Raw genomic sequence first — 15,109 nt, forward strand, 5'->3', positions numbered from 1 at the left:
TGTCTATTGTAACAGGAAACTCACCTGGGGAACATGTGTCTATTGTAACAGGAAACTCACCTGGGGAACATGCGTCTATTGTAACAGGAAACTCACCTGGGGAACATGTGTCTATTGTAACAGGAAACTCACCTGGGGAACATGTGTCTATTGTAACAGGAAACTCACCTGGGGAACATGTGTCCGGTTTCCTTGACCTCATTACAGGGAACATGGTGCTTCACGTCTGGTTTGTTGATCCACGTCTGGATGTTTACGATCTCCTTCCTGTCATCATCCGACATGGACGAGCTGTCAATCTCATCTGAACAGACAGCGAGACAGAGAGGGTTACAGCCATAGAGATCCAACTAGGACAATAGTTTTAGGCAACTAGTGGAGGGGTTCCCAGTATGTTGAGTCGCAACCCCCCATCAGGGTGAGAGGTGACGGTTGCCGCGACCCACAAGTTTGGGAACCACTGAACTAGTGGTGAGTAAGGCTGTGGTGGGAATGAAATTTTATCAGTAATCACCCACCTAGTGGTCACCACCTAGTTCAGTTCACTGCTGGTCAAGGTAATTGACCATTAATTAACATTCACATTTAGCATCTGCTGTCTTCCACACACAGCCTGGAATTATTTTATATTATGAAGAATACAATAGATTTTTTGATTTGACCTTTATTTAACTAGGCAAGTCAGTTAAGAACAAATTCTTATTTTCAATGACGGCCTAGGAACAGTGGGTTATTGCCTTGTTCAGGGGCAGAACGACTGATTTCTTTTGATTTTCCCATGATGTCAAGCAAAGAGGCACTGAGTTCGAAGGTAGGCTTTGAAATACATCCACAGGTACACCTCCAATTGACTCAAATTATGTCAATTAGCCTATCAGAAGCTTCTAAATCCATGACATAATTTTCTGGAATTTTCCAAGCTGTTTAAAGGTACAGTCAATTTAGTGTATGTAAACTTCTGACCCACTGGAATTGTGACACTGAGTTATAAGTGAAATAATCTGCCTGTAAACAATTGTTAGAAAAATTACTTGTGTCATGCACAAAGTAGATGTCCTAACCGACTTGCCAAAACTATAGTTTGTTAACAAGAAATTTGTGGAGTGGTTGAAAAAAGTGTTTTAACGACTCCAACCTAAGTGTATGTAAACTTCCAACTTCAACTGTACTAAATAATATATGTGTGAAATTAGTTTTGATTTAGAATGGACCATTATCATGCACCTGTCGGAATAGGGGCAGGGGGAAAAATGTAATCTATGCACTGAAATAGCGAATGGAGGACGCTTTTCCCGTGGTTCATTTGCATGCCAGACAGGTAGGCTATAGTCCTGTTGTAAAGAGAAGAAATGTGATTCATATTAGGAAAGTTGAGAAATTAATACAGCCCATAGAAAGCTGATGGGATCCTCCTCTTTTTAATAGAGGCCATCACTCTGTTTTCTCACGCAATTGCATAGCCTATAGAAATGTTGAGCAACATGAGCTCATGCGCTCTCATGAAATGCTGGATTAGAGTTCCAAAACATTTGCATTGATGTCAGAGTGATTAGAGAGTGCTGAGTACCAGGTAGTTCGCACGTTTGGTAGGATACTAATGACCATCAGCAGCATCAGAGCTTAGAGAAGACTAATTACCGTGACTAAATGTTCACGTAGAATTTGACTGCCGTCATGACGCAGCCCTATTGGTGAGTCAGGTCTATAGGTGGAGAGGAGAACTGGTCTGAAGGGACGACTGATTGGGGTCACAGGGTTGTAGCAGTATTGTACTAGTATTGTATAATTGATTGTAGCACTGTAGTATTGATCATAATAATATAGTATTGTAGTAGTACTTAAGTATTATAGCAGTACTGTGTTAGTATTGGTTGCAGTAGCAGTACTGTAGTAGTATTGGTCGTAGTAGTATCGAGGTAGTGTAGTATTGTGGTATTATTAATTGTAGTACTGTATTACGAATGTATGATTAATGTTGTAGTATTGACTGAGGTGGTGTAGTATTGGAGTAGTATTAATTGTAGCAATGTGTTACCAATGTAGTAGTATTGATTGTAGTAGTACTGCAGTATTGATTGTAGTCGCACTGTAGTAGTATAGTAGTATTGATTGTGGTGGTAGTACTGTAGTAGTATAGCAGTATTGATTGTGGTAGTAGTACTGTGGTAGTATAGTAGTATTGAATGTGGTAGTAGTACTGTGGTAGTATAGTATAATTGATTGTAGTAGTAGTACTGTGGTAGTATTGATTGTTGTAGTAGTACTGACGTAGTATTGATTGTAGTAGTAGTATAGTGGTATTGCTTGTAGTAGTAGTAGTACTGTAGTAGTATAGCAGTATTGATTGTGGTAGTATTGATTGTAGTAGTAGTACTGAAGTAGTATTGCTTGTGGTAGTAGTATAGTGGTATTGCTTGTAGTAGTAGTAGTACTGTAGTAGTATAGCAGTATTGATTGTGGTAGTAGTACTGTAGTGGTATAGTAGTACGGAGTGTAGTAGTGCTGTAGTAGTATAGTAGTTCTGATTGTAGTAGTGTAGTAGTATTGATTGTAGTAGTAAAGCAATAGTAATGTAGTAGTATTGATTGTAGTAGTAAAGCAATAGTAATGTAGTAGTATCGATTGTAGTAGTAGTACCAACGTAGTATTGATTGTAGTAGTGGCAATGTGGTAGTATAGTAGTATTGGTTGTAGTAGTGGTAATGTGGTAGTATAGTAGTATTGATTGCAGTAGTATAGCAATAGTAGTAATGGAGTATTGAGTGTAGTAGTAGTTGTAGTGTGGTAGTATTGATTGTAGTAGTATAGTGGTAGTGTAGTAGTATAGCAGTAGTGTTGTAGTGATTGTAGTAGTAATGATGTAGTATTGAGTGTAGTGGTACAGTAGTAGTAGTAGTATAGTAGTATTGATTGTAGTAGTATATCAGTAGTAGTGATGTAGTATTGAGTGTAGTAGTATAGTAGTAGTGGTAGTGTAGTAGTATTGATTGTAGTAGTATAGCAGTAGTGTAGTAGTATAACAGTGGTGTTGTAGTGATTGTAGTAGTAGTAGTGTAGTAGTATTGTAGTAGTGGTAGTATGAGTGTAGTAGTATAGCAGTAGTGTTGTAGTGATTGTAGTAGTATAGTAGTAGTGGTGTAGTAGTATTGGTTGTAGTGGTATAGCAGTAGTGTAGTAGTATTGATTGTAGTAGTATAGCAGTAGTGTAGTAGTATTGATTTTAGTAGTACAGCAGTAGTGTAGTAGTATTGATTGTAGTGGTATAGCAGTAGTGTAGTGGTATAGCAGTAGTGTAGTGGTATAGTAGTAGTAGTGATGTAGTATTGAGTGTAGTGGTATAGTAGTAGTAGTAGTGTGGTAGTATTGATTGTAGTGGTATAGCAGTAGTGTAGTAGTATATCAGTAGTAGTGATGTAGTATTGAGTGTAGTGGTATAGTAGTAGTAGTAGTGTGGTAGTATTGATTGTAGTAGTATAGTAGTAGTGTAGTAGTATTGATTGTAGTAGTATATCAGTAGTGTAGTAGTATAGCAGTAGTGTTGTAGTGATTGTAGTAGTAGTAGTGTAGTAGTATTGATTGTAGTAGTATAGCAGTAGTGTAGTAGTATAGCAGTAGTGTTGTAGTGATTGTAGTAGTAGTACTGTAGTAGTAGTGATTGTAGTAGTAGTAATGTAGATGTATTTCACAATAGTTACCTGTATCATACTCTTCCTCGTCACCGATGTAGTGGTATAGCAGTAGTGTAGTGGTATAGCAGTAGTGTGGTAGTATTGATTGTAGTAGTATAGTAGCAGTGTAGTAGTATTGATTGTAGTAGTATAGCAGTAGTGTAGTAGTATTGATTGTAGTAGTATAGCAGTAGTGTAGTAGTATAGCAGTAGTGTAGTAGTATTGATTGTAGTAGTATTGATTGTAGTAGTAGTAATGTAGATGTATTTCACAATAGTTACCTGTATCATACTCTTCCTCATCACCGATGTAGTGGTATAGCAGTAGTGTAGTGGTATAGCAGTAGTGTGGTAGTATTGATTGTAGTAGTATTGATTGTAGTAGTATAGTAGCAGTAGTTACCTGTATCATACTCTTCCTCATCACCGATGCTGAACACAGGCTTCACTCCTCTGTAAGGTTTTCCAACCCGGTCACTACTGCTCACATGTCTGTTATATAGAAAACACAAGTCAGAGAGGGCTGTTCTTCATCCCCCCTACATGACGCACAGCGGCACGCACAGCGACACGCACAGCCCATCTGGGATTAGTCAGGCAGCTATGTTACTATTAGAGGAATAAGAAACCAGTTAAAAGCCACCTGGGATTAGTCAGGCAGCTATGTTACTATTAGAGGAATAGGAAACCAGTTAAAACCCATCTGGGATCATTCAGGCAGCTATGTTACTATTAGAGGAATAAGAAACCAGTTAAAAGCCACCTGGGATTAGTCAGGCAGCTATGTTACTATTAGAGGAATAAGAAACCAGTTAAAAGCCACCTGGGATTAGTCAGGCAGCTATGTTACTATTAGAGGAATAAGAAACCAGTTAAAACCCATCTGGGATTAGTCAGGCAGCTATGTTACTATTAGAGGAATAAGAAACCAGTTAAAACCCATCTGGGATTAGTCAGGCAGCTATGTTACTATTAGAGGAATAAGAAACCAGTTAAAACCCATCTGGGATTAGTCAGGCAGCTATGTTACTATTAGAGGAATAAGAAACCAGTTAAACCCATCTGGGATTAGTCAGGCAGCTATGTTACTATTAGAGGAATAAGAAACCAGTTAAAACCCATCTGGGATTAGTCAGGCAGCTATGTTACTATTAGAGGAATAAGAAACCAGTTAAAACCCATCTGGGATTAGTCAGGCAGCTATGTTACTATTAGAGGAATAAGAAACTAGTTAAACCCATCTGGGATTAGTCAGGTAGCTATGTTACTATTAGAGGAATAAGAAACCAGTTAAAACCCATCTGGGATTAGTCATTAGAGGAATAAGAAACCAGTTAAAACCCATCTGGGATTAGTCAGGCAGCTATGTTACTATTAGAGGAATAAGAAACCAGTTAAAACCCATCTGGGATTAGTCAGGCAGCTATGTTACTATTAGAGGAATAAGAAACTAGTTAAACCCATCTGGGATTAGTCAGGTAGCTATGTTACTATTAGAGGAATAAGAAACCAGTTAAAACCCATCTGGGATTAGTCAGGCAGCTATGTTACTATTAGAGGAATAAGAAACCAGTTAAAACCCATCTGGGATTAGTCAGGCAGCTATGTTACTATTAGAGGAATAAGAAACCAGTTAAACCCATCTGGGATTAGTCAGGCAGCTATGTTACTATTAGAGGAATAAGAAACCAGTTAAACCCATCTGGGATTAGTCAGGCAGCTATGTTACTATTACAGGAATAAGAAACCAGGTAAACCCATCTGGGATTAGTCAGGCAGCTATGTTACTATTACAGGAATAAGAAACCAGTTAAACCCATCTGGGATTAGTCAGGCAGCTATGTTACTATTAGAGGAATAAGAAACCAGTTAAACCCATCTGGGATTAGTCAGGCAGCTATGTTACTATTAGAGGAATAAGAAACCAGTTAAACCCATCTGGGATTAGTCAGGCAGCTATGTTGCTATTAGAGGAATAAGAAACCAGTTAAAACCCATCTGGGATTAGTCAGGCAGCTATGTTACTATTAGAGGAATAAGAAACCAGTTAAACCCATCTGGGATTAGTCAGGCAGCTATGTTACTATTAGAGGAATAAGAAACCAGTTAAAAGCCATCTGTGATTAGTCAGGCAGCTATGTTACTATTAGAGGAATAAGAAACCAGTTAAAAGCCATCTGTGATTAGTCAGGCAGCTATGTTACTATTAGAGGAATAAGAAACCAGTTAAAACCCATCTGGGATTAGTCAGGCAGCTATGTTACTATTAGAGGAATAAGAAACCAGTTAAACCCATCTGGTATTAGTCAGGCAGCTATGTTACTATTAGAGGAATAATTAAAAGCCACCTGGGATTAGTCAGGCAGCTATGCTACTATTAGAGGAATAAGAAACCAGTTAAAAGCCACCTAGGATTAGTCAGGCAGCTATGTTACTATTAGAGGAATAAGAAACCAGTTAAAAGCCACCTGGGATTAGTCAGGCAGCTATGTTACTATTAGAGGAATAAGAAACCAGTTAAACCCATCTGGGATTAGTCAGGCAGCTATGTTACTATTAGAGGAATAAGAAACCAGTTAAACCCATCTGGGATTAGTCAGGCAGCTATGTTACTATTAGAGGAATAAGAAACCAGTTAAAAGCCATCTGGAATTAGTCAGGCAGCTATGTTACTATTAGAGGAATAAGAAACCAGTTAAAGCAGTGGTTCTACAATTACAGCGTAATTTATTAGTAGTGATATCCAGGGAAATAGAGGCACATATAGTAGATATACAGCCACAGCCCTGACTATCACCTTGGAGAACAGTGAACCACACAGCCCTGACTATCACCTTGGAGAACAGTGAACCACACAGCCCTGACTATCACCTTGGAGAACAGTGAAATAGTATCACACACTTAAAGTGAATGTCCACGCAAACAGTGGCAAGGCAAAGATCCAGGGTCCACTGCAGACAACTCATATAGTTAGACTAGAAAGAGCAACAACAGACAGTGACCTACAGACAGTGACATAGCGACTATAGCAGGTGACACAGAGCATAGGGACTATAACAGTTGTCACAGAGCATAGGGACTATGACAGGTGACAGAGTGATCAGAGAGCAGTACTTCATCCAGGAGCCAGAGTGTGGACTGGAGACATGGTGTGAGTAAGGGATGGGAGCAGCATGTTAGGGGGGATGCATTAGTGTGGTCGTGGTACAGCTCTCGGCTCCATTAGTGACCTCTGGTCCCCGGGGCAATAAGTAGGCTGCGAGGGACAGAGCAGGAATGAGATGGGGCCACAGGCACATCCTGCTGCTAGGAGAGTCTTACCGGTCAGGGACCCCCTTCTCTGGCCAGGGGAGAGTGAAAGACATTCTAGCATGGAATACACAAGGCACAATGATGAAGGGTTAAATGTAGGCACAACGAGATGTGGGGTTCAACTAGGGCACGGCGAAGAGGGGTTCAACTAAGGCACGTCGAAGAGGGGTTCAACTAGGGCACGGTGAAGAGGGGTTCAACTAGGGCACGGTGAAGAGGGGCTCAACTAAGGCACGTCGAAGAGGGGTTCAACTAGGGCACGGCGAAGAGGGGTTCAACTAAGGCACGGTGAAGAGGGGTTCAACTAGGGCACGGTGAAGAGGGGCTCAACTAAGGCACGGCGAAGAGGGGTTCAACTAAGGCACGGTGAAGAGGGGCTCAACTAAGGCACGTCGAAGAGGGGTTCAACTAGGGCACGGCGAAGAGGGGTTCAACTAAGGCACGGTGAAGAGGGGTTCAACTAAGGCACGGTGAAGAGGGGTTCAACTAGGGCACGGCGAAGAGGGGTTCAACTAAGGCACGGTGAAGAGGGGTTCAACTAAGGCACGGTGAAGAGGGGTTCAACTAGGGCACGGCGAAGAGGGGTTCAACTAAGGCACGGCGAAGAGGGGTTCAACTAGGGCACGGCGATGAGGGGTTCAACTAAGGCACGGCGATGAGGGGTTAAACTAGGGCACGGCGAAGAGGGGTTCAACTAGGGCACGGCGAAGAGGGGTTCAACTAAGGCACGTCGATGAGGGGTTAAACTAAGGCACGGCGAAGAGGGGTTCAACTAAGGCAAGGCGAAGAGGGGTTCAACTAAGGCAAGGCGAAGAGGGGTTCAACTAAGGCAAGGCGAAGAGGGGTTCAACTAAGGCACGGCGATGAGGGGTTAAACTAAGGCACGGTGAAGAGGGGTTCAACTAAGGCAAGGCGAAGAGGGGTTAAACTAAGGCACGGTGAAGAGGGGTTCAACTAAGGCAAGGCGAAGAGGGGTTCAACTAAGGCACGGTGAAGAGGGGTTAAACTAAGGCACGGTGAAGAGGGGTTAAACTAAGGCACGGTGAAGAGGGGTTCAACTAAGGCATAGATTAATGCAAATGTACTAAATTAATAAAGGATCATTAATAATGATTTAATAAAATTGAATTACAGGAGTGGAGTCCATCATTATTCCCTTAGATAAATAAATAATACAAATTATTCAAAGGAGAGATGAGTCCTGAGCATGGAAGGACAGGATATTACCTGTCCATATAAACACAGACAGCGCATGGAAGGACAGGATCTTACCTGTTCATTTGAACACAGACAGAGCATCTTACAGGATCTTACCTGTCCACAGGTGTAGCCGTGTTCTCCATAAAGCTTATCATCTTCTCCTTCGCTATGACAGACTTGGACTTGAGGGCAAAGGTCATCTTGTTGACCAGAGACTTGACTCCTTTATCCCCTGTGGTGCTCAGCAACTCTCCCTGTTGTGGGGAGAGAGATCATGAGCTCCTGACATTATCAGCATGTTTTTACAAAAAGATAGATTAAGAGTTAGACAAACTTGGATTTTTCCACAAGGACATATACAGGATACTACCCTCCACAACACTATATCACCAGGACATATACAGGATACTACCCTCTACAACACTATGTCACCAGGACATATACAGGATACTACCCTCCACAGCATAACCTTCACTATGTCACCAGGACATATACAGGATACTACCCTCCACAACACTATGTCACCAGGACATATACAGGATACTACCCTCCACAACATAACCTTCACTATGTCACCAGGACATATACAGGATACTACCCTCTACAACATAACCTTCACTGTGTCACCAGGACATATACAGGATACTACCCTCTACAACATAACCTTCACTATGTCACCAGGACATATACAGGATACTACCCTCCACAACACTATGTCACCAGGACATATACAGGATACTACCCTCCACAACATAACCTTCACTATGTCACCAGGACATATACAGGATGCTACCCTCCACAACACTATGTCACCAGGACATATACAGGATACTACCCTCCACAACATAACCTTCACTATGTCACCAGGACATATACAGGATACTACCCTCCACAACACTATGTCACCAGGACATATACAGGATACTACCCTCCACAACATAACCTTCACTATGTCACCAGGACATATACAGGATGCTACCCTCCACAACATAACCTTCACTATGTCACCAGGACAGTCATCAGACTGCTGTGGAGGAGAGGGTGAGGGGGATGGAGGAGAGGATCAGACTGCTGGAGGAGAGGATGAGGGGGATGGAGGAGAGGGTGAGGGGGATGGAGGAGAAGATCAGACTGCTGGAGGAGAGGGTGAGGGGGATGGAGGAGAGGATCAGACTGCTGGAGGAGAGGTTGAGGGGGATGGAGGAGAGGGTGAGGGGGATGGAGGAGAGGATCAGACTGATGGAGGAGAGGGTGAGGGGGATGGAGGAGAAGATCAGACTGCTGGAGGAGAGGGAAAGGGGGATGGAGGAGAGGACCAGAGTGCTGGAGGAGAGGGAGAGGGGGATGGAGGAGAGGGTGAGGGGGATGGAGGAGAGGATGAGGGGGATGGAGGAGAGGATCAGACTGCTGGAGGAAAGGGAGAGGGGGATGGAGGAGAGGACCAGAGTGCTGGAGGAGAGGATGAGGGGGATGGAGGAGAGGGTGAGGGGGATGGAGGAGAGGATCACAGTGCTGGACTAGCTCCAGTGTAATTCTCCCTTGACAGTAGCTACTATGACTAGCTCCAGTGTAATTCTCCCTTGACAGTAGCTACTATGACTAGCTCCAGTGTAATTCTCCCTTGACAGTAGCTACTATGACTAGCTCCAGTGTAATTCTCCCTTGACAGTAGCTACTATGACTAGCTCCAGTGTAATTCTCCCTTGACAGTAGCTACTATGACTAGCTCCAGTGTAAATCTCCCTTGACAGTAGCTACTATGACTAGCTCCAGTGTACATCTCCCTTGGCAGTAGCTACTATGACTAGCTCCAGTGTAATTCTCCCTTGACAGTAGCTACTATGACTAGCTCCAGTGTAATTCTCCCTTGGCAGTAGCTACTATGACTAGCTCCAGTGTAATTCTCCCTTGGCAGTAGGTACTATGACTAGCTCCAGTGTAAATCTCCCTTGACAGTAGCTACTATGACTAGCTCCAGTGTAATTCTCCCTTGACAGTAGCTACTATGACTAGCTCCAGTGTAATTCTCCCTTGGCAGTAGCTACTATGACTAGCTCCAGTGTAATTCTCCCTTGGCAGTAGCTACTATGACTAGCTCCAGTGTAATTCTCCCTTGACAGTAGCTACTATGACTAGCTCCAGTGTAATTCTCCCTTGACAGTAGCTACTATGACTAGCTCCAGTGTAATTCTCCCTTGACAGTAGCTACTATGACTAGCTCCAGTGTAATTCTCCCTTGACAGTAGCTACTATGACTAGCTCCAGTGTAATTCTCCCTTGACAGTAGCTACTATGACTAGCTCCAGTGTAATTCTCCCTTGACAGTAGCTACTATGACTAGCTCCAGTGTAATTCTCCCTTGGCAGTAGGTACTATGACTAGCTCCAGTGTAATTCTCCCTTGGCAGTAGGTACTATGACTAGCTCCAGTGTAAATCTCCCTTGACAGTAGCTACTATGACTAGCTCCAGTGTAATTCTCCCTTGACAGTAGCTACTATGACTAGCTCCAGTGTAATTCTCCCTTGGCAGTAGCTACTATGACTAGCTCCAGTGTAATTCTCCCTTGGCAGTAGCTACTATGACTAGCTCCAGTGTAATTCTCCCTTGACAGTAGCTACTATGACTAGCTCCAGTGTAATTCTCCCTTGACAGTAGCTACTATGACTAGTTCCAGTGTAATTCTCCCTTGGCAGTAGCTACTATGACTAGCTCCAGTGTAATTCTCCCTTGACAGTAGCTACTATGACTAGCTCCAGTGTAATTCTCCCTTGGCAGTAGCTACTATGACTAGCTCCAGTGTAATTCTCCCTTGACAGTAGCTACTATGACTAGCTCCAGTGTAATTCTCCCTTGACAGTAGCTACTATGACTAGCTCCAGTGTAATTCTCCCTTGACAGTAGCTACTATGACTAGCTCCAGTGTAATTCTCCCTTGACAGTAGCTACTATGACTAGCTCCAGTGTAATTCTCCCTTGACAGTAGCTACTATGACTAGCTCCAGTGTAATTCTCCCTTGGCAGTAGCTACTATGACTAGCTCCAGTGTAATTCTCCCTTGACAGTAGCTACTATGACTAGCTCCAGTGTAATTCTCCCTTGACAGTAGCTACTATGACTAGCTCCAGTGTAATTCTCCCTTGACAGTAGCTGCTATGACTAGCTCCAGTGTAATTCTCCCTTGACAGTAGCTACTATGACTAGCTCCAGTGTAATTCTCCCTTGACAGTAGCTGCTATGACTAGCTCCAGTGTAATTCTCCCTTGACAGTAGCTACTATGACTAGCTCCAGTGTAATTCTCCCTTGACGGTAGCTACTATGACTAGCTCCAGTGTAATTCTCCCTTGACAGTAGCTACTATGACTAGCTCCAGTGTAATTCTCCCTTGACGGTAGCTACTATGACTAGCTCCAGTGTAATTCTCCCTTGACAGTAGCTACTATGACTAGCTCCAGTGTAATTCTCCCTTGACAGTAGCTACTATGACTAGCTCCAGTGTAATTCTCCCTTGACAGTAGCTACTATGACTAGCTCCAGTGTAATTCTCCCTTGACAGTAGCTGCTATGACTAGCTCCAGTGTAATTCTCCCTTGACAGTAGCTACTATGACTAGCTCCAGTGTAATTCTCCCTTGACGGTAGCTACTATGACTAGCTCCAGTGTAATTCTCCCTTGACAGTAGCTACTATGACTAGCTCCAGTGTAATTCTCCCTTGACGGTAGCTACTATGACTAGCTCCAGTGTAATTCTCCCTTGACAGTAGCTACTATGACTAGCTCCAGTGTAATTCTCCCTTGACAGTAGCTACTATGACTAGCTCCAGTGTAATTCTCCCTTGGCAGTAGCTACTATGACTAGCTCCAGTGTAATTCTCCCTTGGCAGTAGGTACTATGACTAGCTCCAGTGTAAATCTCCCTTGACAGTAGCTACTATGACTAGCTCCAGTGTAATTCTCCCTTGACAGTAGCTACTATGACTAGCTCCAGTGTAATTCTCCCTTGGCAGTAGCTACTATGACTAGCTCCAGTGTAATTCTCCCTTGGCAGTAGCTACTATGACTAGCTCCAGTGTAATTCTCCCTTGACAGTAGCTACTATGACTAGCTCCAGTGTAATTCTCCCTTGACAGTAGCTACTATGACTAGCTCCAGTGTAATTCTCCCTTGACAGTAGCTACTATGACTAGCTCCAGTGTAATTCTCCCTTGACAGTAGCTACTATGACTAGCTCCAGTGTAATTCTCCCTTGACAGTAGCTACTATGACTAGCTCCAGTGTAATTCTCCCTTGACAGTAGCTACTATGACTAGCTCCAGTGTAATTCTCCCTTGGCAGTAGGTACTATGACTAGCTCCAGTGTAATTCTCCCTTGGCAGTAGGTACTATGACTAGCTCCAGTGTAAATCTCCCTTGACAGTAGCTACTATGACTAGCTCCAGTGTAATTCTCCCTTGACAGTAGCTACTATGACTAGCTCCAGTGTAATTCTCCCTTGGCAGTAGCTACTATGACTAGCTCCAGTGTAATTCTCCCTTGGCAGTAGCTACTATGACTAGCTCCAGTGTAATTCTCCCTTGACAGTAGCTACTATGACTAGCTCCAGTGTAATTCTCCCTTGACAGTAGCTACTATGACTAGTTCCAGTGTAATTCTCCCTTGGCAGTAGCTACTATGACTAGCTCCAGTGTAATTCTCCCTTGACAGTAGCTACTATGACTAGCTCCAGTGTAATTCTCCCTTGGCAGTAGCTACTATGACTAGCTCCAGTGTAATTCTCCCTTGACAGTAGCTACTATGACTAGCTCCAGTGTAATTCTCCCTTGACAGTAGCTACTATGACTAGCTCCAGTGTAATTCTCCCTTGACAGTAGCTACTATGACTAGCTCCAGTGTAATTCTCCCTTGACAGTAGCTACTATGACTAGCTCCAGTGTAATTCTCCCTTGACAGTAGCTACTATGACTAGCTCCAGTGTAATTCTCCCTTGGCAGTAGCTACTATGACTAGCTCCAGTGTAATTCTCCCTTGACAGTAGCTACTATGACTAGCTCCAGTGTAATTCTCCCTTGACAGTAGCTGCTATGACTAGCTCCAGTGTAATTCTCCCTTGACAGTAGCTACTATGACTAGCTCCAGTGTAATTCTCCCTTGACAGTAGCTACTATGACTAGCTCCAGTGTAATTCTCCCTTGACAGTAGCTACTATGACTAGCTCCAGTGTAATTCTCCCTTGACAGTAGCTACTATGACTAGCTCCAGTGTAATTCTCCCTTGACAGTAGCTACTATGACTAGCTCCAGTGTAAATCTCCCTTGACAGTAGCTACTATGACTAGCTCCAGTGTACATCTCCCTTGGCAGTAGCTACTATGACTAGCTCCAGTGTAATTCTCCCTTGACAGTAGCTACTATGACTAGCTCCAGTGTAATTCTCCCTTGGCAGTAGCTACTATGACTAGCTCCAGTGTAATTCTCCCTTGGCAGTAGGTACTATGACTAGCTCCAGTGTAAATCTCCCTTGACAGTAGCTACTATGACTAGCTCCAGTGTAATTCTCCCTTGACAGTAGCTACTATGACTAGCTCCAGTGTAATTCTCCCTTGGCAGTAGCTACTATGACTAGCTCCAGTGTAATTCTCCCTTGACAGTAGCTACTATGACTAGCTCCAGTGTAATTCTCCCTTGACAGTAGCTACTATGACTAGCTCCAGTGTAATTCTCCCTTGACAGTAGCTGCTATGACTAGCTCCAGTGTAATTCTCCCTTGACAGTAGCTACTATGACTAGCTCCAGTGTAATTCTCCCTTGACAGTAGCTACTATGACTAGCTCCAGTGTAATTCTCCCTTGACGGTAGCTACTATGACTAGCTCCAGTGTAATTCTCCCTTGACGGTAGCTACTATGACTAGCTCCAGTGTAATTCTCCCTTGACAGTAGCTACTATGACTAGCTCCAGTGTAATTCTCCCTTGACGGTAGCTACTATGACTAGCTCCAGTGTAATTCTCCCTTGACGGTAGCTACTATGACTAGCTCCAGTGTAATTCTCCCTTGACGGTAGCTACTATGACTAGCTCCAGTGTAATTCTCCCTTGACAGTAGCTACTATGACTAGCTCCAGTGTAATTCTCCCTTGACAGTAGCTACTATGACTAGCTCCAGTGTAATTCTCCCTTGACGGTAGCTACTATGACTAGCTCCAGTGTAATTCTCCCTTGACGGTAGCTACTATGACTAGCTCCAGTGTAATTCTCCCTTGACAGTAGCTACTATGACTAGCTCCAGTGTAATTCTCCCTTGACAGTAGCTACTATGACTAGCTCCAGTGTAATTCTCCCTTGACGGTAGCTACTATGACTAGCTCCAGTGTAATTCTCCCTTGACAGTAGCTACTATGACTAGCTCCAGTGTAATTCTCCCTTGACAGTAGCTACTATGACTAGCTCCAGTGTAATTCTCCCTTGACAGTAGCTACTATGACTAGCTCCAGTGTAATTCTCCCTTGACAGTAGCTACTATGACTAGCTCCAGTGTAATTCTCCCTTGACAGTAGCTACTATGACTAGCTCCAGTGTAATTCTCCCTTGACAGTAGCTACTATGACTAGCTCCAGTGTAATTCTCCCTTGACGGTAGCTACTATGACTAGCTCCAGTGTAATTCTCCCTTGACAGTAGCTACTATGACTAGCTCCAGTGTAATTCTCCCTTGACAGTAGCTACTATGACTAGCTCCAGTGTAATTCTCCCTTGACAGTAGCTACTATGACTAGCTCCAGTGTAATTCTCCCTTGACAGTAGCTACTATGACTAGCTCCAGTGTAATTCTCCCTTGACAGTAGCTACTATGACTAGCTCCAGTGTAATTCTCCCTTGACAGTAGCTACTATGACTAGCTCCAGTGTAATTCTCCCTTGGCAGTAGCTACTATGA

General features: G+C 43.2%; 1 protein-coding gene across 5 annotated transcripts in view; it reads right to left on the reverse strand.

Moving 5' to 3' along the window:
- Positions 1-15,109, reverse strand: part of tbc1d23 (TBC1 domain family, member 23) — an 82,311-nt gene that overhangs the window by 13,749 nt on the left and 53,453 nt on the right. For 3 of the 5 annotated variants that reach the window (XM_071342188.1, XM_071342187.1, XM_071342190.1), the window contains exons 14-17: positions 8,295-8,434; positions 6,990-7,034; positions 4,072-4,160; positions 169-304 (exon numbers count right to left, since the gene is read on the reverse strand). In XM_071342188.1, coding sequence (XP_071198289.1) covers positions 169-304; positions 4,072-4,160; positions 6,990-7,034; positions 8,295-8,434 — 410 coding nt within the window. The remainder of the gene's footprint in view (positions 1-168; positions 305-4,071; positions 4,161-6,989; positions 7,035-8,294; positions 8,435-15,109) is intronic. The other 2 variants (XM_071342191.1, XM_071342189.1) reach the window with 1 other exon arrangement.

The sequence above is a fragment of the Salvelinus alpinus genome, chromosome 15, assembly GCF_045679555.1.
Source record: "Salvelinus alpinus chromosome 15, SLU_Salpinus.1, whole genome shotgun sequence".
NCBI classification, from domain to species: Eukaryota; Metazoa; Chordata; class Actinopteri; order Salmoniformes; family Salmonidae; genus Salvelinus; species Salvelinus alpinus.